Source organism: Nerophis ophidion, linkage group LG05, assembly GCF_033978795.1.
Source record: "Nerophis ophidion isolate RoL-2023_Sa linkage group LG05, RoL_Noph_v1.0, whole genome shotgun sequence".
Taxonomy (NCBI): Eukaryota; Metazoa; Chordata; class Actinopteri; order Syngnathiformes; family Syngnathidae; genus Nerophis; species Nerophis ophidion.
The window spans coordinates 55,696,011-55,723,655 of NC_084615.1; the positions used below are offsets into that span (position 1 = coordinate 55,696,011).

The 27,645-nt window shown below is 39.1% G+C and overlaps 1 protein-coding gene across 2 annotated transcripts; it reads left to right on the forward strand.

Moving 5' to 3' along the window:
- The first annotated feature begins 1,536 nt into the window (after positions 1-1,536).
- atoh8 (atonal bHLH transcription factor 8) lies at positions 1,537-27,308 on the forward strand. 2 transcript variants are annotated; one of them, XM_061901537.1, is made up of 4 exons: positions 1,537-3,950; positions 4,091-4,261; positions 7,827-8,018; positions 26,816-27,308. In XM_061901537.1, exons 1-4 carry the CDS (start codon positions 3,363-3,365, stop codon positions 26,840-26,842), a joined length of 978 nt encoding a protein of 325 aa, XP_061757521.1. In that variant the 5' UTR covers positions 1,537-3,362; the 3' UTR covers positions 26,843-27,308. The 2 variants fall into 2 exon arrangements, with proteins under 2 accessions (XP_061757521.1, XP_061757522.1); XM_061901538.1 differs by having other exon boundaries at positions 1,540-3,950; positions 4,091-4,246.
- The last annotated feature ends 337 nt before the right edge of the window (positions 27,309-27,645 follow it).

Genomic DNA, 27,645 nt, shown 5'->3' on the forward strand with positions numbered 1-27,645 from the left:
GGGTCTAACATGATACTGTGAAAGTTCAATCCAAAGTTGCTCTAACACAACCGTGAGAGTCCAGTCCAAAGTGGATCCAACACAGCAGAGAGAGTCTCATCCACAGTGGAGCCAGCAGGAAACCACCCCAAGCGGAGGCTGATCAGCAGCGCAGAGATGTCCCGGCCAATACACAGGCGAGCGGTCCATCCTGGGTCCCGACTCTGGACGAGCGGTCCATCCTGGGTCCCGACTCAGGACAGCCAGCACCTCATCCATGGCCACCGGACCGGACCCCCTCCAGTGGGACAGAGGAGAAAAAGAAAATAAACGGCAGATCAACTGGTCTAAAAAGGGAGTCTATTTAGAGGCTAGAGTATACAAATGAGTTTTAAGGTGAGGATTAAATGCTTCTACTGAGGTAGCATCTCGAACTGTTACCGGGAGGGCATTCCAGAGTACTGGAGCCCGAATGGAAAATGCTCTATAGCCCGCAGACTTTTTTTGGGCTCTGGGAATCACAAAGAAGCCGGGGTCCTTTGAACGCAGATTTCTTGCCGGGACATATGGTACAATACAATCGGCAAGATAGGATGGAGCTAGACCGTGTAGTATTTTATACGTAAGTAGTAAAAGCTTGAAGTCACATCTTAAGTGCACAGGAAGCCAGTGCAGGTGAGCCAGTATAGGCGTAACATGATCAAACTTTCTTGTTCTTGTCAAAAGTCTAGCAGCCGCATTTTGTGCCAACTGTAATATTTTAATGCTAGACATGGGGAGACCCGAAAATAATACGTTACAGTAATCGAGGCGAGACGTAACAAACGCATGGATAATGATCTCAGCGTCGTTAGTGGACAAAATGGAGCAAATTTTAGCGATATTACGGAGATGAAAGAAGGCCGTTTTAGTAACGCTTTTAATGTGCGTCTCAAAGGAGAGAGTTAGGTCGAAGATAATACCCAGATTCTTTACCGAGTCGTCGCCTTGTTTAATTGTTTGGTTGTCAAATTTTAAAGTTGAATTATTAAATAGAAGTCGGTGTCTAGCAGGACCGATAATCAGCATTTCCGTTTTTTTGGCGTTGAGTTGCAAAACGTTAGCGGACATCCATTGCTTAATTTAAATAAGACACGCCTCCAGCTGACTACAATCCGGCGTGTTGGTCAGATTTAGGGCCATGTAGAGTTGGGTGTCATCAGCATAACAGTGAAAGCTAACACCGTATAAGAGAAATACAAAAAAACAAATCTTTATCTATCTGGAAAATGTGGTCCTAAAGAGGTAGGCAAAGGTCTCATGAAGGTAAGAAATACAAGAATGTGTGTGTGTGTGTGTGTGTGTGTGTGTAAGAGAAATACAAAAAAACAAATCTTTATCTATCCAGAAAGGGTGGTCCTAAAGAGGTAGGCAAAGGTCTCAAGAAGGTAAGAAATACAAGAATGTGTGTGTGTGTGTGTGTGTGTGTGTGTGTGTGTGTGTGTGTGTGTGTGTGTGTGTGTGTGTGTGTGTGTGTGTGTGTGCGTGTGTGTGTGTGTGTGTGTGTGTAAGAGAGAGCAAGAGAGAGCAAGAGAGAGAGAGGTAGAGGGAGGGAGAGAGGGAGCGGGTGTCCTCCAGCCAGTCAGACGCCACAAGTTCTCACCTTCTCTGTTTGCTTGCACATGCTGCTACTTCTTCAGTGGACCTGGCTGGACCTCTCCTACCTGTGCGGACCCCATGAATTCACAGCATTCAACAGTTTAAAGTTTCTCTTCAGTGAGGACGCCATCATTTAGAGCTAAGTGTGTTTCTATGTTGTTACCCTGACTGACAGTCACTGCCGGTTTGCATCAAGTCTGATATTTGTCACAAAATTATTTCCACGACCTATAGTTGTTCGTTTTATGCGTGTTTTTTCTTAGAAAAAGAAAGTTGTCTGTGCTGTCATCTGTGCAGTTGCAGTGCAGTGTGGTGTGCACAACAGTGTGGGTTATTCACAGTGCTGCTATGCAGACTGGCTGGAGCCACGCTCTCACTTGAGTCTATATTCGCCTTGACTGGAGCATTCTCGCAGAAAAAAACAAAAGAAAGCAAGTAAGAAGTAACAAGTTGGGATAAGGGGGAGTAGAGGGTGTGTGCGCGTGTTTAATCACAGATGTTCCACAGCCTTGTGTACAAACGTGACTTATTCAGGATGCTGCAGTGCAGACCGAGTGGAGCCACGAAAAACCTGCTGCTAAAGCTTAGGCAGTGTTCATGATGACATGATCATATAAAACATAATATTGGGTTTCATTTTTTTTTAGCTGAAGGCCTGATGTCATTTGTATCTCGTGACCTTTAAAGAGGTTGTTTGCAACTTGCTCAAAAAGTTACATTAAAAAAACAACAACAAAACCACCAGCTGCCATATGTTACCATTAGGGGTTTAACAGAACTTTTTTTTTTTTAAATGTATATATTTTTCACAATTACTAATTAGATTGAATAAAAATGTGTTTGGCTTGCACATCTACAAAAGCCGTCCAAGCAAAAGCAAGTAACAATTTCATGTTGTTATGATAGAATGTTTAATGTTAGCTAATATTAGCTAGCTAAATCACTATCGTTGCTAACAATACAGAAAACTAATTTGAAAGTTAGTTTGAGTCATTACATGCTAAAAGCCAAAAGAAGGCGGGGTATAATTAGGGGAGCTGAAAAAATAGATTTACATCCAAATCACCATTTTAATTTATTCCGAATCAAAATCAATTCTTAATTTTCCCCCCCAAATATTTTTTAACAAACGATATTTTAAAAGACGTTTTATATGCCATCTCCAGCTTACTCGTCACACGTTGAAGACGAGTAGCAGCCAAAATAGGTTTTTGTAATCTGAATCGAATGGTCACCCCAAGAACTGGAATTGAATTGTATGTTGTTGTAAGATTCACATCCCTAGACATAATTCTTCCGACACATTGGAAAGTTAGCGCCCTTTAGGAATCCGCGTAAAGGTTGCAAACAGCCCCTTTAAGTCGTATTTGTCTTGTCACAGGCAGCAAACACACAATCCACACTGTGTTGGGTTGCTGGGAAACAAACATCTATTCACATCCGAATCACAATCCTTAGTTCCTACAATTCTGATTTTAACAAACATTTGAGGTTCATCACAGTAAATTACTCTATTTTGTGGGATTACTGTTCATACTATCAGCAGACAATAGAGTTTTTGTAACCTTTTTTGAAGTTTTATTATCATTTGTAATTATAATTTTGTTGAATTGATTCAAATTTGAAACGATTTCCCAAGAATCCAAATCGAATTGAGTTCTTGTCAGACTCACATTCCTCACGCCTTGTGTTGCGACGTGTTTGCTGTTTTCGCCGTCCTAATTACGATAGTTAATTGAAGAAAAATGAAGGACCCTCACCCGCTTACCAACAACTGGATCAATTCCACCAGCAAAGACCCGGTGCTTCTCTCCATGCAAAGTTCTCACAAGAAGTTCAAGAGAAAGTCTCGTGAACCTAAAAAACTTTTCAGTAGCTGCGAACCTGACAGCATGAAAAGTTACGCGGTGGACACGACAGAAAGCGACACAGTGGAGGACTGTGGTGTCCGCAGGCCGGCTCCACTCTACAGACACCTCATCGTGTCCCAAGAGAATACCGGAACCCTTTCAGGTGTCATGGCAGTACCCCCACAGAGCGGGGCTATTGACATGAGGATCGGCAGTGCTGTTACTTCTAAACTGTCTCAGCTACCAACGTCCACCTTCTCCAACCCAGAGATTGTCCACTGGCCTCCAGCCATTTCCCAGCCACTGTCCAACAGATTCAAGCTGGGCGCTCGCTCTAACTTCCCCATGTCAACATCAGCCAACCAGCACACCTTCTCCGTGGACCCAGCTGTATCACTGCCGGGCCAATCTACAGCGCCACCTCTTTCTACAATCTCCCAAGGCCATGAATGCGTCATAGAGCATCAGGAACACACACCTCAGGTGAGCATTTTGGAAGACTCCACTCTCATTCTCCATTCTATGCCCAATTGTTTGCAGTTCTGTAAACGACGCACACAGAAACCTGAGTTAAAGCAGTCTTAGGTTTGTGACTCTGCTGACGCGATGTCGTTTTCTGGTAGGAGTCTTTGACAAAGCAAGTTGGAATGACGCCGGACGGAGCTCCTCGTTTTCCCGAAGTCAAAGCCATCCAGCAGACCAGGAGGCTCCTAGCTAACGCCCGTGAGAGAACACGCGTCCACACCATCAGTGCTGCGTTTGAGGCCCTCAGGAAACAGGTCAGAGACACATCGGTAATATCAATCAATCAATCAAAGTTTACTTGTATAGCCCTTAATCACAAATCACTCAAAGGGCTGCACAAGACAAAACAACATACTATGCTCAAATCCCACATCAACCCAATGGGAACAGCAACTTTTGAGTTTGTAGTCAATATACAGTCATAATCGCAATATAGTCAATATACAATCATAATCGCAATATAGTCAATATACAGTCATAATAGCAATATAGTCAATATATAGTCATAATAGCAATATAGTCAATATATAGTGATAATACCAAACATTCATACTTTGGTTGCTGGGTGGACACCGCTTTTCAGTCCTTCCAGCTTTTTTTGTGATTGTGGCGGTCGAAAAAGTCAGATTTTACGGCAGCATTTTTAAAAAGTTGCAGCAAAAGTTGCAGCAAAAGTTGCAATGTTTTAAGGCTTATTTCATTCAATAGCATTCCATCTGCTTGTGATTTTATGAATTTGTAATTAGTGTCTTACATGTATTTATAACCTTGACCATGAAGAGCACATGATTTTAACAAATATAACAAAATCTGCTTTATTTTCAACTTAGACTAAACGCTTTGGAACATTGACAGTAATTTATCAGCCTTGATCTTGCGGGCCTTCTTTGAAATGCCTAAATTTGCAGAAGTTCTTCACAAAAATTGCAATATAAAGTGCAGGAGGTTTTTTTTAGGTGTTTGTTGCAATATACAGTAATCGCTGGAGAAAGTGAAAGTTACAATAAATTGTTGTGATTTTGCCTCTGGAACCATAATGGAGACATTTGCTGAAGAAAAATTCATTAATGAAAACATTTAAACAGAAAGACAGAGAAAATCTGACCAATATGGCACACAAACATTTGCAAAACAGGATTCAATTAACCACAACAAAGTACATGTGTGTACTGAACGATACATTTGTCTTCACAAGAAAAAAAATACAAACTTTTACTATTCAAAATCATATATGTGGAAGAAGAGTAAACCATACAAATAATCTTAAAGGACAATACTATTTAAATGCCACTTTGTATACTAGCTCTGCACCGACTAATCTAAAGTATATGCAAGCTTCATTTCTAGTATTTTCCTTTGAAAAAGATGTACTTTAGTAAAAATGGTTAAAGGGTGTACTCACTTTTGTGAGTTACTGTATATGTACATATGCCTAACAAAGTTAATTTCAAATTATTATTTTTTCACAAAGTGTAACTTTAGACTTAATGCATTTATTACATATCTGAAAGAACAATGTGCTTGATCTGCTAGCATGTTTATTGTTTACACAATTTACAATTTGTCGTGCTCATGCCTGAATATTTTACCGTTGAAAGTCAATCGGCAACTTTTGTTTACTGTATGTTCTCACACATTGCATTTAATTTATCCTCACTTTCGGTGAGAACATTGAGTAACTGTTGAGACCGATCCATAGTGATCATTTTGGTTTGTATATGAGTAGGGATGTAACGGTATAAACATCTCCCAGTATGATATTATCACGGTATTAAGGCCACGGTAAAATATTGTGGTTATAAATGTTATAGTGTGCAAAATGAAGTGGCAGGAATGTGTAGGATAAACACACTTACTGAAGACAAACAAAATGCTAAAATGTTCTATTTATATTCATTGCTACAAACGTGCATTTTTAAGTGCAAATAATTGTGCAAGAACATTACTGTTTCAGGCAAATACAAAACAAACTTACAGTTGATGTCTTTGAAGAAACAATGTAAACATCCAGTGTAAAACAATAAAGTTCACTTTAGCGTCTTTTAACTTTTACTTCCTGAGAACCAGTGTTCTTTACAGTACAAATGGTTGTATCAGTCTGTAAAAAAAAAATTCTCAGAAAAGTGAATTAACAATTTAACTTTTAATAATGTAAATACCTCAAAAAAAAGTATGTATGGCTTCGCTGGCTTAACATATGTTTTCTGAGATGGTGACTGACTTGTCCAGGGTGTACACTGCCTTCCACCAGAGTGCAGCTGGATATTCACATTTATTACCACATGAACACACACAAAAGTAGAAAAAATTGGTAATTTTTTAGTTCAAATGTGAAAGTTTTAACGTCTTCGACTGGAAAAGCGGTGAGCTAATGAAGTGAACGTTTTGTTCATCGTTCAGGAGTAATTTTTTGTCACTAGGATTTTTCTATGCAATACAACAGAACGTCTCTCTTGTATTTGAATAATATGTGATCAAAATGCTTGAAGTTTGAGCTAAAAGTCAATACAGGTTGCAAAATTCAGGCTATTTTTTAGCTACCGTTTTTTCGCACCACAGGGCGCACCAGATAACAAGACGCTTTAAAAGAGTCATATTATACATTTTCTACATTTGAAACACTTCCTTGTAGTCTACATAACATGTAATGGTGGTTCTTTGGTCAAAACATTGCATAGATTATGTTTTACAGATCATCTTCAAGACGCTTTCTGACCTTCTGATCAGGATGCGCCATTTTGTTAGCGGTCTTATTTACGTGGCTCCACTGTGACAGCGTCCTCTCCCCGTCATTTTTGTTTTACCGTAAGTTTTCAGCGCTTCCATAGATACAAGTTCAAACTATACACTACTTTGTATTAGAAATGGCAACAAGGGATGATGAATGCCCTACAAGAGGAGGATTGAGAAAAAGGAGCTTTAGGACTACGGTGTTGGCGTAGACTACAAGGGCAGACACGTGCAAGTTTATGCAGACTTATGCAGATCCCAAATACACATCAGCGGGAACCAATAGGTAAGAAAAGTTGGTTTTGACTAATAGTTTCAAATTAAACGGCAGATAATATTTCTCTAATAGGGGACATTTTAGCACGTTTGACTACGATAGCCGTAATTCGCAGACTATCCATCAATCAGTGCGGATTCATAGCTTACTAAAGCCATACTAAAACATTTTGACAAATCTTTGAGCACCGTGTGTGATGTTCTATATTCTCATTGGAACATCAAATATTTGATCTTGCCTGTTTTAGTCATTTACTGAATACCTGCAGTCCCCATGTATCACTTATGTGTGACTGCCATCTACTGGTCACACTTATCATTACACCATGTACCAAATAAAATAGCTTCGAGGTCGGTGAACACAACCAGAATTAATGCGTACATTAGGCACACCGGGTAATAAGACAAACTCTCAGCGGTATAGCTCGGTTGGTAGAGTGGCCGTGCCAGCAACTTGAGGGTTCCAAGTTCGATCCCTGCTTCCTCCTTCCTAGTCACTGCCGTAGTGTCCTTGGGCAGGACACTTCACCCACCTGCTCCCAGTGCCACCCAGACTGGTTTAAATGTAACTTAGATATGAGTCACTAGAGAAAAGCGCTATACAGATACTTCATGCTCAATTTTTGACAAAATGAATGGATTATAAGCACGCCTTGTAGTCCATAAAACACTGTATTTTTGTTACTTCGCTTCCCAGGAACAATGCATTCTTGGGTATGCAACAATGTTTACCTATTTTTTTTAAACAAATTGACCACTTTGTTGATTCATGTGACGTTTCTGAATGTAACTTGTGCCCAAAACACATAAACCATTTCCTTCTTTTAGGTGCCTTGCTATTCCTACGGGCAGAAGCTATCCAAGTTAGCCATCTTACGGATAGCTTGCAACTACATCCTGTCGCTGGCTCAGTTGGCTGAGCTGGACTACAGTTCAGACCACAACAGTCAAAGCTTCTCTCAGTGCGTGGAACAATGCACTCGGACCCTGCAGGCTGAGGGCAGAAGCAAGAAGAGGAAGGTAAGGAGGGTTAAGTCATACGCAGTATTCTCAATGTCTATTTTGGATTTTCGCTTCTCTATAAATGTGTCTTTGACAGTCAAAAATCTCTTTGAAAGTTTGTGTTGATATTGCTCTGGTGATACAGAGACTACATATCAAATGTACAAAAGTCCTTGGAATTTCCAATAATGAACACAGTCTATTTTGGGATGCTGATTAAGATTTTGAAACAGATTTCCAATAGGAAATACCAATTAATATCAACATCAAGAAAATCATCAATAACTGTGTGGGCAACATCTTCATTAAGTGTAAAAATTAGTTCACCAATTTAAAACATTCAAATAAGTGTCAAGAGTCATTGTCAGAACAAACAAAGAGATGGGAAGGAAAGAGCATTAGCAATTCTAAAGATCCCAAAAGACGACAGAAGTGGATTACAGACAAAAAACGTTCTAGAAGCTAGCAGGAGGGATGCAACGATTCGTCGAAGATTTGTGCTTTAAAGTAAAAGAAAGCATCAGTGATTATTTGATGTTCAAACTACGGTACTAGAAGCTGTCAAGTTATCCATAACTTGAAATGTTTACAAGGCTACAATTCCTGGCATCAGTGGTCACATCAACAACAACTGCGAGCTAGCAATAGCCTTTGGAAAACATTAAGTCATAACATTTGTAAAAAAAATTTATATATATATATATATATATATAATCTGACTCATAGAAGTCATTTAGAAACTGTTCAACTCTTTATTATTCGGCTCTTAATTATTTGGATTAAGAAATGAGCCCCGTAGATTTTTTTGCATCACGTTGTTTCATCGGGAACTGTCAGGCTTGCCACTGACAGTTTGTTTGTGTTTTAGTTATTCTTGTGTGTGTTTAGTATTTCCTGTTCTTAGTTCCTGTCAGCAGTCTTATTTTGGTTCAGCTTCCTGTTTGTCTCCCTGAGTGCTTTGTTTTCCCTCAGCTGCAGCTGATTGGCACCTGGCCACACCTGGTGTCGATCAGCCCGCTCCTGTTTGTACCTGCTTTGTTCCTCCAGTCAGTGCTGGATTATTGATTTGTCACTTCTTGTCACTCTTGTCATATATTACCTCTCCTGTTGTTTCGTCCCTTGTTGTGTCTTTGCAGCGAAGCGGTAAGCTATATTCGTTTGATGTTTGTAGCTTACTGTTTTTTGTTCCCTGCTTCCAGTTCTTTCATTTTACAAGTACGACTTCTGTTTCCTGCTAGATACCTGCTAGCTTCCACGCTAGGCCTTTTTGTTTGTTATCCGCCCAAGTGCGCAATTTTTTTTTAACCCTTTGTTTGTTTTTGTCTTAGTATTTAAATTAAATCATGTTTTCCTGCAAAATGCCTCCCTCCTTCTCTGCATCTTGGGGTTCGACACCAACAAACTCTGACAGGAATGGTTGAGTGTTTGTGAGGAGTTAAAGTTTAAGTTAAAGTTAAAGTACCAATGATTGTCAGACACATTATGTGTCCTCTGCATTTGACCCATCCCCTTGTTAGCCCCCAGGGAAGCGAGGGGAATAGTGGGCAGCAATGGTGCGCGCCCGGCAATCATTTTTGGTGATTTAACCCCCAATTCCAACCCTTAATACTGCGTGCCAAGCAGGGAGGTAAAGGGTCCAATTTTTATAGTCTTTGGTATAACTCGACCAAGATTTGAACTCACAACCAACCGATATCGGGGTGGACACTCTGACCACTAAGGCTTGGAGGTGTTTGATTTCCCTAGAAAAAAAGGTTCTTCTCCTTACGAGGACAGCGTTTCACTTACATTACGTCAATTTTCCACAACGTTGTTTTCATAATAGTAAAATCCATTTGTATTGGCTAATAAGTCACTTTAGGAGGGTGACGTAGGAATGACCCTATCTGAGGAGAGCTTATCAGATATTTTAAGTAGAGTTCATAAGTGTTCTATTTGTGTTAGACACAGTCTTATTCAATGCAAGCTAATACATCGTACTTATTACACCAAGGTCCGGCTGGTTAAGATGTATGATGAAATTGTGATTGGTGTCAACAGTCTCCAGCTGATTCATTACATATGTTTTGGCTTTGCCAATCCCTGTGCAGTTATTAGACTAACATGTTTAATACTTTGTCTTGGGTAATCCTCTGAGCGGACTATTTGGGGCGGTGTGGCGAAGTTGATAGAGTGGCTGTGCCAGCAATCTGAGGGTTACTGGTTCAATCCCCACCTTCTACCATCCTAGTCACGTCCGTTGTGTCCTTGGGCAAGACACTTCACCCTTGCTCCTGATGGGTCCTGGTGAGCGCCTTGCATGGCAGCTCCCACCGTCTGTGTGTGAATGTGTGTGTGAATGGGCGAATGTGGAAATACTGTCAAAGCGCTTTGGGCTCCTTAAAAAGGGGTAGAAAAGCGCTATACAAGTACAACCCATTTACATTTACAATTTGGGGCAGCACCTCTTCATAAATTCAAAGACTTTGGTAGTTTTTACTAAATTTTTGGCTAGAAGACTCATTGTGCTAAATTCAAAGGAAGCAGTGCCTTCTTGCTACACACGCTAAACTAAAAATGTTCTGTATTTTATCAATTAATTAGTGGAGAAAATAAGGCTGACATTGCACGGTTGTTCTGTGAAGTTTCAGGAAATTTGGGGTGGTTTCCTAAAATATGTGAAAAAGACTGATCTCAAGTTTAACCCCAATTGAAAAATGAAAATTAAAAGGTAGATCGTTGATTAGCCTTTTGTCTGCATTTGTGCATTCAGGAGCACAGTTGTCTGTGGCTTCATGTCAATATTTGCTTGAAGCATGTTTTTTTCCCAAGTTTATTATTTTATGTTATCCATCCATCCATTTTTCAACCGCTTGTCCCTTTTAGGGTGGCGAGGGGGTCGCTGGAGCCTATCTCAGCTACATTCGGGCAAAAGGCAGTGTACACCCTGGACAAGTCGCTACCTTATTGCAGGGTATTTTATGTTATTCTATATGTAATTTTTGTAGGTTATTTGTTTGCGGGAGAACAAAAAAATTACACGTTAATTGTATTTCTGGATGGTATATATGAAAAATCCAATACACAAATGTTTGAAAAAAATAAAGATAAAAAATCTTAAAAATCAATAAGAAAAAAGTAATGCACATCACGGCTAACAAAAACATGTAACATTTATTAGTAGTCAGCGAGAAGGTATATTTTCGAAGTGACGGATTGTAAACAGAGGTCAGAATACAAGAAGTATATTACCCGGGGGGGAGTGGCTACAGGATACGGAAAACATTTCTTTGCATGCATGTTATGGAATTACATGATTATAGAATTTTACATTACATTTCCAATAATAATAATGATTGTAATGTTAGTAAATGATCTACTAATGAAGCTGCAAACTCTATGGTACATTGCATGGGGCCTGTGTCTAAAAGACAGCCAAAGAGAATTATTATAAAAGTAAAACATTGTGTTGAAATTGTAAGAAATGTAGTCTCGATTTTCTAAATTTTCTTTAGGGGTGTGCATGGCAGCATTTTGTGCTGACATAAATGTTGTTTTTTTGTCAAAGAGTGCTCACTTTCCTGAACATATAAAGGTGGCTCTTTTGTCACAATGTTGCATGGATTATGTTTTAAAGACCATCTTTAAGGGCACCTTCTGATCTCCACTTTGATCACCATCTTCTCCCCGTCATCTTTGTTGTACTTTTTAGCTCTTCCATATATGGAGTCTAGTGACATATATAAGTTAGAACTATATGCTACTTTGTTTTAGAAATGGCAACAGAAGAGGGAGGATGCATGTGCATGTACGAGCCAGTCTGCCCCACAACAAGAGGATATAGGAAAAAGAAGAAACTTATTGGCTACAACGTTCTTGCAAAGTCCTTTGGGTGAATCTCTATCATTGGGGGGTGGGGGGGTCAAGGTGCAGGCAGCATGCCCCTTCCCCTTCGTGCTGTCCTGGATGAAATTGAATTATTTTTTTCCAATTATTTTGGAATTTGCAAGCGTATTTCTTCTTCTTACTCGTCGTCGCCAAGTCTCTTCTTCGTTCTTCTGCTTTGTCTCCTTCTTGTTGTGTGTGCAGTTTTTCACTGATCTGCAAAAGCCGTAGATGTTATTGTAGCGTCCTGGAAGAGTTAGTGCTGCAAGGGGTTCTGGGTATTTGTTCTGTTGTGTTTATGTTGTGTTAAGGTGCAGATGTTTTCCCGAAATGTGTTCGTCATTCTTTTTTTAGTGTGGGTTCACAGTGTGGCGCATATTTGTAATAGTGTTCAAGTCGTTTATATGGCCATCCTCAGTGTGACCTGTATGGCTGTTGACCAAGTATGATTTGTATTCACTTGTGTGTGCTTGAAATTAACGTTATCATTAAACCAGTGAAAAGATCATACAACGTTTTACACATTTCACATGTAAGCTCATACAGTATAATTGCATTCTTGTTTTTTTTATATCAATATCTCTACCTCTAATTTTTCTTTGTCATTTATGTAGCCCAGAGAAAACCAGTGGTACAAATTTACAGCTGTCTTTAAACGGATAAATGTTTGATAGTTAATATTTTTTGTATCAGTCGAATGAACAGCACAGTAACAGTATTAATACATATTTATGAAGAAAGCTTTCATATTTATTGTTAGTTAGCTAATGACATATATCCATTTAAATTTAAAAACCGATGGATAAATTAGAATTACTTAGTATGTGTACGCTTCACAATCCGATTAGTCAAATAAATGTTAAGATAGTTGATGACTAGTTGACTATCGAAATAGTCGTTAGTTGCAGTCATAATTCAAAAGTACTATATTTTCCTGAGAATGTTGGTTGAACTGTACAGGAAGAAGCAGAGCTTATTGAGTCCCACCCTTTTTCTACTTCATAGCAATTAGAGTACCAACACATATGTTCACTTCCTGTTCTTCATTTTTACATCATTTCATTCTAAATGCAAACGTTCTTTCCATAAATAGTTTAGTCAGTTATCATTCACATAATAAAATGAATATCTCTTTTTCAATAAGTTCAAAACGTTTGTCATAATTCTTCGTTGTACTTTGTAAACACTTGGAATTTGAACAGCTTTTTAAAGTGAATCATATTAGTACACTCATTCGCTACTTTAATTTAATTTAAGTGCACATGCCTATATGCTAAAAGTTCTCAGTGTTGTATGTGTATACACAAGTTTTAAGTTACATTTTTCTCTAAGGTTATATTTCTCCTATATTGTTGAGAGTCGTTGTACATTCTTAAGTAGCAGGTTAAATTTTGCTTTGTGCATAATTTTAGCTGTTTGCAAAAGTACCAAATCATTGAATTTCAGGACGTTTGATTCAATAAATAAAGAGTTTGTATGTTCTCTATATCCGGCAGTATGTATTAATCTAATTGATGTTTTTTGTAACATGGTTAGTGAATAAAGTGTACTTTTGTAATTATTTCCCCATATTTCTACAAACTCTGTTTCCATATGATTTGGGAAATTGTGTTAAATGTAAATATAAACGGAATACAATGATTTGCAAATCCTTTTTAACCTATATTCAGTTGAATGCACTACAAAGACAAGATATTTGATGTTCAAACTCATAAACTTCATTTTTTTTTGCAAATAACAACTAACTTAGAATTTCATAGCTGGAACACGTGCCAACATAGTTGGGAAAGGGCATGTTCACCACTGTGTTACATCACCTTTTGTTTTGACAACACTCAATAAACTTTTGGGAACTGAGGAAACGCATTGTTGAAACTTTGAAAGTGGAATTCTTTCCTCTTCTTGTTTTATGTAAAGCTTCAGTCGTTCAACAGTCCGGGGTCTCCGCTGTCGTATTTTACGCTTCATAATGCGCCACACATTTTCGATGGGAGACAGGTCTGAACTGCAGGCGGGCCAGGAAAGTACCCGCACTCTTTTACTACGAAACCACGCTGTTGTAACACGTGAATTGGCATTGTCCTGCTGAAATAAGCAGGGGCGTCCATGATAACGTTGCTTGGATGACAACATATGTTGCTCCAAAACCTGTATGGACCATTCAGCATTAATGGTGCCTTCACAAATGTGTAAGTTACCTATGCCTTGGGCACTAACACACCCCCATACTATCACAGATGCTGGCTTTTGAACTTCGCGCCTATAACAATCCGAATGGTTATTTTCCTCTTTGTTCCGGAGGACACCACGTCCACAGTTTCCAAATATAATTTGAAATGTGGACTCGTCAGACCACAGAACACTTTTTGACTTTGCATCAGTCCATCTTAGATGAGCTCGGGCCCAGCAAAGCCAGCGGCGTTCTTTGGTGTTGTTGATAAATGGGTTTCGCTTTGCATAGCAGAGTTTTAACTTGCACTTACAGATGTAGCGACCAACTATAGTTACTGACAGTGGTTTTATGAAGTGTTCCTGAGCCCATGTGGTCATGTCCTTTACACATTGATGTCTGTTTTTGATGCAGTACTGCCTGAGGGATCAACAGTCCGTAATATCATCGCTTACGTGCAGTGAATTCTCCATATTCTCTGAACCTTTTGATGATTTTACTGACCAAAGGTGGTAAAATCCCTAAATTCTTTGCAATAGCTCGTTGAGAAATGTTGTTCTAAAACTGTTTGACAATTTGCTTACAAATTGGTGACCCTCGCCCCATTCTTGTCTGTGAATTACTTAGCATTTCATCGAAGCTGCTTTTATACCCAATCATGGCACTCACCTGTTCCCAATTAGCCTGCACAAATGTGGGATGTTCCAAATAAGTGTTTGATGAGAATTTCTCAACTTTATCACTATTTAATGCCACCTTTCCCAACTTCTTTGTCACGTGTTGCTGGCATCAAATTCTAAAGTTAATGATTATTTGCAAAGAAAAAAAATGTTAATCAGTCTGAACATCAAATATGTTGTCTTTGTAGCATATTCAACTGAATTTGGGTTGAAAATGATTTGCAAATCATTGGATTCTGTTTATATTTACATCCAACACAATTTCCCAATTCATATGGAAACAGGGTTTGTACTTTGTTCATATTGTCATTTTTTGTATGTCCGTCTGAAAAGTATTGGCACCATTTTTTATATTGCTATTATTTAGGATGCCCCAAGTTTTTTTCATGTTGTTTTTGTTATTGTCTAATACATGACTGTAATGTTGTTTTCTATTAGGATGTTTGTTGATGTGGTGGTTGTCTTGACTACAATGACAATGCAGTACATGACATACATTGGGGCAAAAAAGTATTTAGTCAGCCAACGATTGTGCAAGTTCTCCCACTTAATAAGATGACAGAGGTTTGTAATTTTCATCATAGACACACTTCAACTGTGAGAGACAGAATGTGAAAAAAAAAGCCAGGAATTCACATTGTAGGAATTTTAAATAATTTATTTGTAAATTATGGTGGAAAATAAGTATTTGGTCACTTTAAACAAGGAAGATCTCTGGCTCTCAGAGACCTGTACTTCTTCTTTAAGAAGCTCTTCTGTCCTCCACTCGTTACCTGTATTAATGGAACCTGTTTGAACTCGTTATCTGTATAAAAGACACCTGTCCACAGACTCAAACAGTCAGACTCCAAACTCCGCTATTGCCAAGATCAAAGAGCTGTCGAAGGACACCAGGAAAAGAAATGTAGACCTGCACCAGACTGAGAAGAGTGACTCTACAATAGGCAAGCAGCTTGGTGTGAAAAAGCAAATGTGCGAGCAATTATCAGAAAATGGAAGACATACAAGACAACTGATAATATCCCTCGATCTGGGGCCCCACGCAAGAGCTCATCCCGTGGGGTCAAAATGATCACGGGAATGGTGAGCAGAAATCCCAGAACCACATGGGGGGACCTGGTGAATGACCTGCAGAAAGCTGGGACCAAAGTAACAAAGGTTACCATCAGTAACACACTACGCCGACAGGGAATCAAATCCTGCAGTGCCAAATGTGTCCCCCTGCTTAACCCAGTGCATGTCCAGGCCTTTCTGAAGTTTGCCAGAGAGCACATGGATGATACAGCAGAGGATTGGGAGAATGTCATGTGGTCAAATGAAATCAAAATATAACTTTTTGGTATAAACTCAACTCGTCGTGTTTGGAGAAAGAAGAATACTGAGTTGCATCCCAAGAACACATAACTACTGTGAAGCATGGGGGTGGAAACATCATGCTTTGGGGCTGTTTTTCTGCTAAGGGGACAGGACGACTGATCCATGTTAAGGAAAGAATGATTGGGGCCATGTATCGTGAGATTTGGAGCCAAAACCTCCTACCATCAGTGAGAGCTTTGACGTTGTAACGTGGCTGGGTCTTCCACCATGACAATGATCCCAAACACACTGTTTGGGATCGAAGGAGTGGCTCCGTAAGAAGCATTTGAAAGTCCTGGAGTGGCCTAGCCAGTCTCCAGACCTCAACCCCATAGAAAATCTGTGGAGGGAGTTGAAAGTCCGTGTTGCTCGGTGACAGCCCCAAAACATCACTGCTCTTGAAAAGATCTGCATAGAGGAATGGGCCAAAAATACCAGCTACTGTGTGTGCAAACCTGGTAAAGACCTATAGTAATCGTTTGACATCTGTTATTGCCAACAAAGGTTATATTACAAAGTATTGACTTACATTTTTGTTATTGACCAAATACTTATTTTCCACCATAATTTACAAATAAATTATTTAAACTTTCTACAATGTGAATTCCTGGATTTTCTTTTCCCATTCTGTCTCTCACAGTTGAAGTGTACCTATGAGGAAATTTACAGAACTCTGTCATCATTTTAAGTGGGAGAACTTGCACAATCGGTGACTGACTAAGTACTTTTTTGCCCCACTGTACAAAACAATACAGTACAAAGACATACAGAACATGTGAAATGTCATCTGTCGAATGTCATACCTTTTCAAATTCCAGTAGAATATTTGGCGCACAGTTTAAACATAGTTTTATATGTTTACTCACTATGTTCATAGTAAGCAGGGCCGGCCAGGGCTAAATTAAGGCCCTAAGCAGAATTTTATTTTGAAGCATCCCCCACCCCTTACCCATTACAAAATATTTCCCCTTTTTTCATGTGAAATAAATGTTATACTTTGTTTTGTTTTGTACTAAAGCAAATGAATGGAAAATAGTTTGTACCAGTTCAGGGGAAGGAGGCTGAGAATACATTTGCAATAACATTTCAAATGATGTGCCCTGTCATTCATTAATTGACAGAGTTGCACTTCTTTGCGCAAAATGAGGTCCCCATAGATGGTAGGGCCCTATGCACAGTGCGTGATCTGCGTATAGGGAGGAGCCGCCCAGATACTAAGCAAAGTACATGCATACAAAGCTACTATAACAAGAATAAGATTGATATTTCAATAACTTAGCTGTACTCAAGCACTCAGAGCGGACTCAGTCGGATTGCAGCAATGGCAACATTACAATTGTTCTTACTCACACAGCAAGAAGAAGGTGCTGAAAAGTAAAATAAGAATCCTTTTTTTCAAAATTCGTTAGCTCAATGCTAATTTACATTGGATTTTTTATAGACATGCTACTGATTAGCATTAGCCATTTCATATGGCTATTTCAACGCCTCCAAATTTTGTAATGAAAACTAGAATTAATATCAAACAGCTGGGTTATAATTGGTTTTAATTTTCCTGGGGGAACTCTCCTGAAGGAATTAATAAAGTACAATCTATCTATCTAATAAATAAAATACTTACAGTACAAACATTTTGTTGGACTCATTAAAAGACAAGAGTGGCACATTGAACTTTGTGGCAAAGATTACTTCCTGACTAAAGCAACACATTAGTCTATACACTACCGTTATCTAATGTCTTAGAATTGCAAGTACATGCAAAGTTTACTATATAATACAGTACAGTACTTGCAAATGAGACACAGAAGTGTAGGACTACAAAACTCAATGTAAAATTGTTGAATGAAAAAATTGAGATTAGAATCAACAGGTTTTAGAACATATGAACACACAAAAAAGTAAAAAATAAATTGGTACAGTTGACTACCAGTATTGATTTCCACGTGCCGGGAAATGTTATACCCGTATCGATTCAAACGTGAAAATTATCAGACATGAAAAAGTGGTGTCATGCCATATTTAATAAAGAGTGGTAACAAATTTATGTAGTTTACTGACATTTTCAATAAAATTATTCATCTTTCAGAAAATAATAATTTGCAAAAATCTATTTTTTTTAAAGTCCAAAATATTAATTTGGTAAAAAAAAAAAAGAAAGTTTATCCCAGAAGAGGATGCAATTTAATTCTCAATTCTTCTACTATTATTTTGATATTTTTCCTGCTAACTGTATATACTGTATAACTGTCCGTCCCCCCACCACCACCACCACCATTTTTCCTTCTTCTGCTGTCTTTGCAGCTGCTGCTGTCTAACAAAGTGATGACGACTGTCTTTTCCTTCTTCTTTCAAAGTATGAAACAGATGGCTTGGAGAGGCAGAGTGGGGGAATGTGTTGGAAAGGCTGCTGGAGAATGTGCCAAGTATGCGTGTGTGTGTGTGTGTGTGTGTGTGTGCATACGTGTGTGTGTGTGTGTGCATGTACGTGTGTTTGTGTGGTTTCAGTTCGCGTGCCTTTTCACTGCCCTCTGCCCTTCATGGCGCCAGCTCCACTTCCCCTCCACTCTAAACATCTGGTGTCTGGGACTTTGAGAACACACACACACACACACACACACACACACGTGCACGAAGAGAGACAGTCTCGAAGGGAAAAAGCCCTCGAAAGAGTTTCCATCTAAAGGAGTAATGTGTTTAATGTGAAGTTTTTAAAGATACAGTCTTTACTAATGATTTTGGTAATAACACTGCAAGGGGTTTGCCAATATCTGACGTCAGCGATTATCTACCAGTTACATTGTTGACAAAAAAAAAAATGTCAAAGACTTTTCACAGAGAAAAATGATCTGAGGAAACAAGGTTGGAACAATGTGTACAGTGAAGATGATGTAAATGAAGCATATGGTCATTTCTGTAATACCTTCTCGATGCTGTGTGACAACATTGTCCATGGAAACTATTTAGTAAGAAACACAAGAAGAAAGGGCTGAAAAATACATTATAGAACATTTACAGCGCAAAGATCAGAAAATAAGTACAAAAAATATAAGAACAAACTAACCAGCATACTACGAACACAGTTTGTACGGCATATTGAAGAAACATTTATTATCGCCTATTCTCCGTATGTCTCTGACGGAAGTCTCAAGTAAATCAGGCAATGGCTCGTTTTGGTAATGTTAACAACCACTGATGTCGATGTGAGTCTGCCGCTTTGGCATAAATGTGTTTTTTTTATATTTTTATTCGTTCAAACTACTGTCTTTTATCTGCTTTAAGGTAGTAGTAATAATTAAAAGTAAAATTTAAAGTCCCGATGATTGTCACACACACACTAGGTGTGGTGAAATGATCCTCTGCATTTGACCCATCCCCATGTTCACCCCCTGGGAGGTGAGGGGAGCAGTGAGCCGCAGCGATGGCCGTGCTCGGGAATCATTTTGGTGATTTAACACCCAATCCCAACCCTTGATGCTGAGTGCCAAGCAGGGAGGCAATGGGTCCCATTTTTTAAAGTCTGACTCGGTTTGAACTCACAACATTCAAGTCTCAGTGCAGACATTCTTACCACAATGTCACTGAGCAGGTTAATGCCACTATCTTTGACCTGTTATTCCACTACTTACCCTTATTTGATTGGCTGAGTAGTATCAATTGGTCGGTGTTTTTTCCTGGTCGGTGTTTTTTCCTGATCGGATCACAACCTGTACGGCAAAATCTATAACAGCTGTGCAGGCCAAAATATAAGCGCCCCGTGAAGAACCTAAAATTCTTCAGTAATTCTTGACTACTGTATATATCCAGGTCCATATAGGAGGCTGCCTAGGTTCAGACTCAGACCGCCTGTTAGTTTGAATTTGATCTAAATCTAATCCTTTGGTGAGTGAAATAAAAAAAATAAATTAATAACATTAATACAAACAAACCTGACAGAACAGTAAGTTGCTATTTTCAAGAGATGTTCTTAATTTTATTAAGCAGGCGCTAACGTGGGAAAACTGCATTTGTCCAATCACTACTCATCTAGGACACTTAGGCAATAATTGACATTGTCAAGAAATGAAAACAAATCAGTTGGTATATCAGTTGTTACAGTATGAACATTTCATACACGGTTATTGTGGGCAAAATTATCTCATTTATTCTAATACCAGGCATTTTTGAATTTGTACCAAAAAGTTTTTATTAAATGCACACTAATAAAAAGCTACTCAGACAGTAATGTGTTTGTAGATAGTTTAGATTTGGGTATGTTGTTTCTTAATGGGGAAAACTGCTAATTGATGTCTCATGTATTAATTAATGTTAGCCATTCACGCATTAGTTTGCTTCTCCAAGAAATGAGCAGTATCACCAGTGCGTGAGTTTATCAAAGTCAATCACGGCTTTACGATCATTTTTATGTGAAACAGTGATACAAAGCATCAGGAGTTTTACAGTAGGGAAGGGATTCATGTGGCCCCATTCCTGGGTAGATCTCGTGGGAGAGGAAGGTGGGGAATTATTCATTTCACAATGCCGTCTGCTGAAAATAATGGAAAGAGCCACTCTACATACTCTAGCAATTAACGCTGTGGTCAGAGTTGGAATTAGCCACAAAACACATTTTAAGAAATTTAACACCAGGGCGGCAAAGATTCAGAAAATGAGTGGCATGATGCGTTTGAAAAAATGTTGACCTTTCATAACACAGATTTGGCCTGCTTTTATGTCGACGCATACCTCCAAAGGCCTTAGTGGCCACATGCGTGGACAGCACATTTAGCTCTTATTTCCAAAATTGTGTACACTTCTGAATTGGGGTCTTATGGTCCTTATGTGGACACTTATACTGTCATCTGGTGGTGTCAGAAGAATATAACATACAATACAATTTGGAGAAAAAAAAGTGTAAAAATAAGAATTAGTATGTCACTAAACATGAAGTACACGTTTGTTACTTATGGACTAATAAGTCCATCATATAAAAAGATGATTCTTAGTTTTTTATTCTAATTAGGGTCCAATAAGCCCAAATAGCAATGAGAAATTAAAAAAAAAGCATGTAAACAAACAGCTTGGGCCTTAAGAGGTTTTAAGACTGATGTCATTACCTCAGCAGCTCTCCCTGCACTTTGGCCTCCTAATGCTAGTCTTATTTAACCAGAAATTAGAAATGGAGATCATCTCCACAGTTTTCTCTTCTGGCTCATCTGTGTTCTTCATTTTTATTTATTCTCTGTCCTCACTGTTCTCAATCTCTTCTGATCTCTCTTCATCTTCCAGTGTTGCCAACGCCTCAGTAAGGAAAGTAGCTATTATCCATCATACAAGGATGAAATGGTGTGGTATATTATTTATTTATTTATTATTTATTTGTCCACAGTTCTGTTACAGAGAACAAGGAAATTGGATAAAATTGCTAAAGTATGAAAAGGGGTAGGATTAAATAAGCTCTGCTTCTTCCTACTCCTTTTCGGACGTGCTGTAATGAAACAACTGGAAATATGTGATGCATTACATTGTACCGTATGCATGTTCGAAATAAACCGAACTGAAAGTTGCTAGAAGTTGATAGATGACATCATTGCCTGTAGAAGACAGGAAAAACGTAGTGGAAGACATAAAAAGTCGGTTAAAAATGCGAGTTATTGTTGGTTTGACCTGAGTGGAGTGGGTGGGCGTTTCAAGGGAAGGGGTGTGAAGAATTTAATGACTTAAAAATGGTACTCTTTCAACTTGCACTGTTTTCTGTTTAATTGAAAACCGATTGTAGCTGAGATAGGCGCCAGCGCCCCCCGCGACCCCAAAAGGGAATAAGCGGTAGAAAATGGATGGGATGAATGTTAATAAAAAGAGTTGGGGAATAAAAAAAAAATTGTGAGATATGATTGTAAATTAATTTTCTTTTGTTGATTCTTAGTTTAATTATATTTTTCTTTGTTCTAAATTGTTAACGGTTAGAACAGTGATTCTCAACCTTTTTTCAGTGATGTACCCTCATTGAACATTTTTTTAATTCAAGTACCCCCTAATCGGTGCAAAGCATTCCTGGTTGAAAAAAAGAGATAAAGAAGTAAAATACAGCACTACGTCATCAGTTTCTGATTTATTGAATTGTATAACAGTGCAAAATAGTGTATTTGTAGTGGTCTTTCTTCAATCAATCAATCAATCAATGTTTACTTATATAGCCCTAAATCACTAGTGTCTCAAAGGGCTGCACAAACCACCACGACATCCTCGGTAGGAAAACTCACACCCAGTGGGACATTGGTGACAATAATGACCCAGTGGGACGTCGGTGACAATGATGACTATGAGAACCTTAGAGAGGAGGAAAGCAATGGATGTCGAGCGGGTCTAACATGATACTGTGAAAGTTCAATCCACAATGGATACAACACAGTCGCGAGAGTCCAGTCCAAAGAGGATCCAAGACACAGCAGCAAGAGTCCCGTTCACAGCGGAGCCAGCAGGAAACCATCCCAAGCGTAGGCGGACCAGCAGCGCAGAGATGTCCCCAGCCGATACACAGGCGAGCAGTACATGGCCACCGGATCGGACCGGACCCCCTCCACACGGGAGAGTGGGACATAGAAGAAAAAGAAAAGAAACGGCAGATCAACTGGTCTAAAAAGGGAGTCTATTTAAAGGCTAGAGTATACAAATGAGTTTTAAGGTGAGACTTAAATGCTTCTACTGAGGTGGCATCGCGAACTGTTACCGGGAGGGCATTCCAGAGTACTGGAGCCCGAACGGAAAATGCTCTATAGCCCGCAGACTTTTTTTGGGCTTTGGGAATCACTAATAAGCCGGAGTCCTTTGAACGCAGATTTCTTGCCGGGACATATGGTACAATACAATCGGCAAGATAAGATGGAGCTAGACCGTGTAGTATTTTATACGTAAGTAGTAAAACCTTAAAGTCACATCTTAAGTGCACAGGAAGCCAGTGCAGGTGAGCCAGTACAGGCGTAATGTGATCAAACTTTCTTGTTCTTGTCAAAAGTCTAGCAGCCGCATTTTGTACCAACTGTAATCTTTTAATGCTAGACATGGGGAGACCCGAAAATAATACGTTACAGTAGTCGAGGCGAGACGTAACAAACGCATGGATAATGATCTCAGCGTCTTTAGTGGACAGAATGGAGCGAATTTTAGCGATATTACGGAGATGAAAGAAGGCCGTTTTAGTAACGCTTTTAATGTGTGCCTCAAAGGAGAGAGTTGGGTCGAAGATAACACCCAGATTCTTTACCGTGTCGCCTTGTTTAATTGTTTGGTTGTCAAATGTTAGAGTTGTATTATTAAATAGAGTTCGGTGTCTAGCAGGACCGATAATCAGCATTTCCGTTTTTTTGGCGTTGAGTTGCAAAAAGTTAGCGGACATCCATTGTTTAATTTCATTAAGACACGCCTCCAGCTGACTACAATCCGGCGTGTTGGTCAGCTTTAGGGGCATGTAGAGTTGGGTGTCATCAGCATAACAGTGAAAGCTAATACCGTATTTGCGTATGATGTCACCTAGCGGCAGCATGTAGATGCTGAAGAGTGCAGGGCCAAGGACCGAACCCTGGGGAACTCCACACGTTACCTTAACGTAGTCCGAGGTCACATTGTTATGGGAGACACACTGCATCCTATCAGTAAGATAAGAGTTAAACCAAGACAGGGCTAAGTCTGACATACCAATTCGTGTTTCGATACGTTCTAATAAAATATTATGATCGACGGTATCGAAAGCAGCGCTAAGATCGAGGAGCAGCAACATAGATGACGCATCAGAATCCATCGTTAGCAATAGATCATTAGTCATTTTTGCGAGGGCTGTCTCCGTGGAGTGATTTGCCCTGAAACCGGATTGAAAGGTTTCACATAGATTGTTAGACGCTAAGTGTTCATTTAACTGCTCCGCAACAATTTTTTCAAGGATTTTTGAAATAAAGGGAAGGTGAGACACCGGTCGGTAGTTTACCATGAGGTCAGGATCGAGGTTAGGTCTTTTAAGAAGAGGATGAATAACCGCTTTTTTGAATGCTAGGGGAACAGTGCCCGAGGAGAGTGATAAGTTTATAATATTTAGCACTGATGGACCTAATAATACAAAGAGTCTTTCTTGAACTATTTAGAAAAAAAGATGTAAAAATAACAAAAAAACTTGTTGAAAAAAAATAGTGATTCAATTATAAATAAAGATTTCTAAACATGGAAGTCTTCATCAACTTAAAGTGCCCTCTTTGGGGATTGTAATAGAGATCCATCTGGATTCATGAACTTGATTCTAAACATTTCTTCACAAAAAAAGAAATCTTTAACATCAATATTTATGGAACATGTCCAAAAAAATCTAGCTGTCAACACTGAATATTGCATTGTTGTATTTCTTTTTCACAGTTTATGAACTTACATTCACATTTTGTTGAAGTATTATTCAATAAATATATTTTTAAAGGATTTTTGAATTGCTGCTATTTCAAAAAAATCTCACGTACCCCTTGGCATACCTTCAAGTACCCCCAGGGGTACGCGTACCCCCATTTGAAAACCACTAGGTTAGAGTATCAAATATATTCAAAAGACTGTATTTATTGACTGCTCATAACATGGACAATAGGTTTGATTTTTTTTAAGTGTAACAGTGATGAAACATTTACATTAATCTCACTCTGTAAAGCAAGGCAGAAACAGCTGCAATTTTGCACAGAGTGGGTGTGTGTCTCCATTCTGCTCTGACTGGAATGGAATGGAACTTTATTGTCATTGCGCTTAAAAATACAACAAAATGTGTTTTCAGTACCAACTATCTAAGAGTAGCCATTCAGTAGCCAGCCTGTGAGGCATACTTGCCAAACCTCCCGATTTTCCAGGGAGACTTCCGAATTTCAGTGCCCCTCCCGAAAATCTCCCGGGGCAACTATTCTTCCAATTTTCTCTCGGACTACAATATTGGGGGCATGCCTCAAAGGCACTGCATTTATGGTCCTCCACAACCTGTCGTTACGTCCGCTTATTCTTCATACAAGTAGCATGCCGGCGCAGTCACAAAATATATGCGTCGGCTTTTACACACACATAAGTGAATGCAAGGCATACTTAATCAACCGCCATACAGGTCACATTGAGGGTGGCCGTATAAACAACTTTAACACTGTTACAAATATGCGCCACACTGTAAACCAACACCAAACAAGAATGACAAACACATTTCGGGAGAACATCCACACCGTAACACAACATAAACACAACAAAACAAATTCTCAGAACCCCTTGAAGCACCAACTCTTCCGAGACGCTACAGTATACAGCCATCGCTACCACCAAATCCCGGAGTAGGTCTCAAGGTTGGCAAGTATGCGTTGAGGACATTAGAGTGATAAGGGCTTTCATGTCTCCAAACATCCAAAAAAGTGGCTAGATTTGTCGCTAGTCGCTTTGGAGAAAGAGAGTCACTGAGAGAAGTAGGACATACACTAGATTTAGTGAGAAACTCGCCAAGTTGACAACACTGCGCTGTGTGTGAAAGGTTGAGACCCTAGACCCGCCTTGGGTTGCTTTTGATTGGTTGACATTGTGTGGTGCCTTTCGTGGTTGGCTAGATTTAGACACAAAAAATTATGGAATGGCCTGTGATTGGTTCTTCGTGATTGGCAACACTAAATTGGCCTTGGTGCATTGGTTCTTAACCTGGGTTTGATCGAACCCTAGGGGTTCGGTGAGTTGGCCTCAGGGGTTCGGCAGAGCCTCTGCTGCGGAGGTCAAGACACACCTGACTCATCGTGTAAATAAAAACTTTTCCCAATCGGCGTATTATGAATATGGCAACAGCAGAAGTCACACTGATTTGTAAGTGTGTAATTTGTTATGAGTTAATGCACTGGGTTGGTTGCGATGAGTTGGCGGCTTGTCCAGGGTGTACACCGCCTTCTGCCCGATTTTAGCTGAGATAGGCACCAGCGCCCCCCGCGACCCCAAAGGGAATAAGCGGTAAAAAATGGATGGATGGATGCACTGTGTTGGTTTTGTTCTTTGAACATTAAGGTGATGTTCATGCACCGTTCATTTTGTGCACCTGTAAAAAAAAAAAAAAAAACTTTGTCTTGAATTTGAAAAAGAAAAAAACGTTTATTTTTCACTAAAGAAGGGTTCGGTGAATGCGCATATGAAACCGGTGGCGTTCGGTACCTCCAACAAGGTTAACAACCACTGCCCTTGTGTGTGAGTGTCGTCTGTATATCTGTGTTGGCCCTGTGATGAGGTGGCGACTTGTCCAGGGTGTACCCCGCCTTATGCCCGAATGCAGCTGAGATAGACTCCAGCACCCCCTGCAACCCTGATAGGGACAAGCTGTAGAAAATGGATGAATGGTTCTTTGTGGCAATCAATCAGTACTCAAACTACGACATGTCGCGAGGAAAAAAGTATTATTTAATAAAATATATATTGAGTGGTGAATGGGGAAATATAAGCATGAGAAATTTCAAGTGGGACAAAGCGTTAAATTGTGTGACTCAGACTCAAAGCTTTAGGCTTGGTAGCCCTGTTTAGCACTCTACTGACATCTGGCGGCTAAAGTCGATATTGCACCCCCTTGTCACATTTTAGATTGCAACAAATGGAGCCTACTGTACCACAGATTATTTTTTAAATACCATTAATCGTTTTATTACATCCTGTATATTTTCCCTATGTTAATGTTTTCTTTATTGAAACAATGTGTGTATTAATGAGTAATCTTTTTTTCAAAAATGCTTTTATTTCAACAGGTTGGAAGGATGCCGGAGGACGAGTGACGTTTTAAGAGGACTGCAAACTGAAATATATGTTCCTAATACACACTCTATTGTTATATGAGACTTGTGGTAACAAAAAGCATACATTTGTATTCAAACAAATGCTATGAATGAAGATATGAACATAATGACTGAAGTGTTTTTAGCTAGGTATATTTTGCTGTCTGTAACTTGTGTTATCTGCTCGCGAGCGATGAGCGGGATGATAACTAATATTCTTTTCTTTTCTGTGGAAAATGAGTTCAAACATAGTTTGCAATGACTAGACCTAAGAGTGCAGTGTAACTAAATTACAAAGAAAATGTTCTCTTTCAACAAAGTACTATGATAAGAACACAACTTTTTACATTCATTTTGTGACATGTATTTTGATTGTTCATGTTGTTTGGCACTTACAAAGAGCATCCTTGGTTGGTTGCTGATATAAATTGATGAATAAATGTGAATTTTTAAAAATCCAAACAAATGTCAGTGTTTTTTAATACATTGGTATCTTGGTTTAGGAGTATTTTTGGTGTAGCTGACTTGGTGAAGCAGTTGGAGCTTAGTTCTGTAAGTCTACACCAAACTGAAGCAGAATGAGTCCATAACACCACCCAAAAAAATGAAATATCTAATTGGCGGACATTTTTAATGAAAATATGGAAAAGCTGCTGATAGTGTGTTTGATTGAGAAACGGCTAAAAAGACATACTGTAGAAGTCCACTCTTCCAGGTAAATACAATACATTACCAATACATTACTACCGCAGTTGTTTGTACCACAGTACATTCTATTTTCATCTTATCTAAAAGTTTGTTTT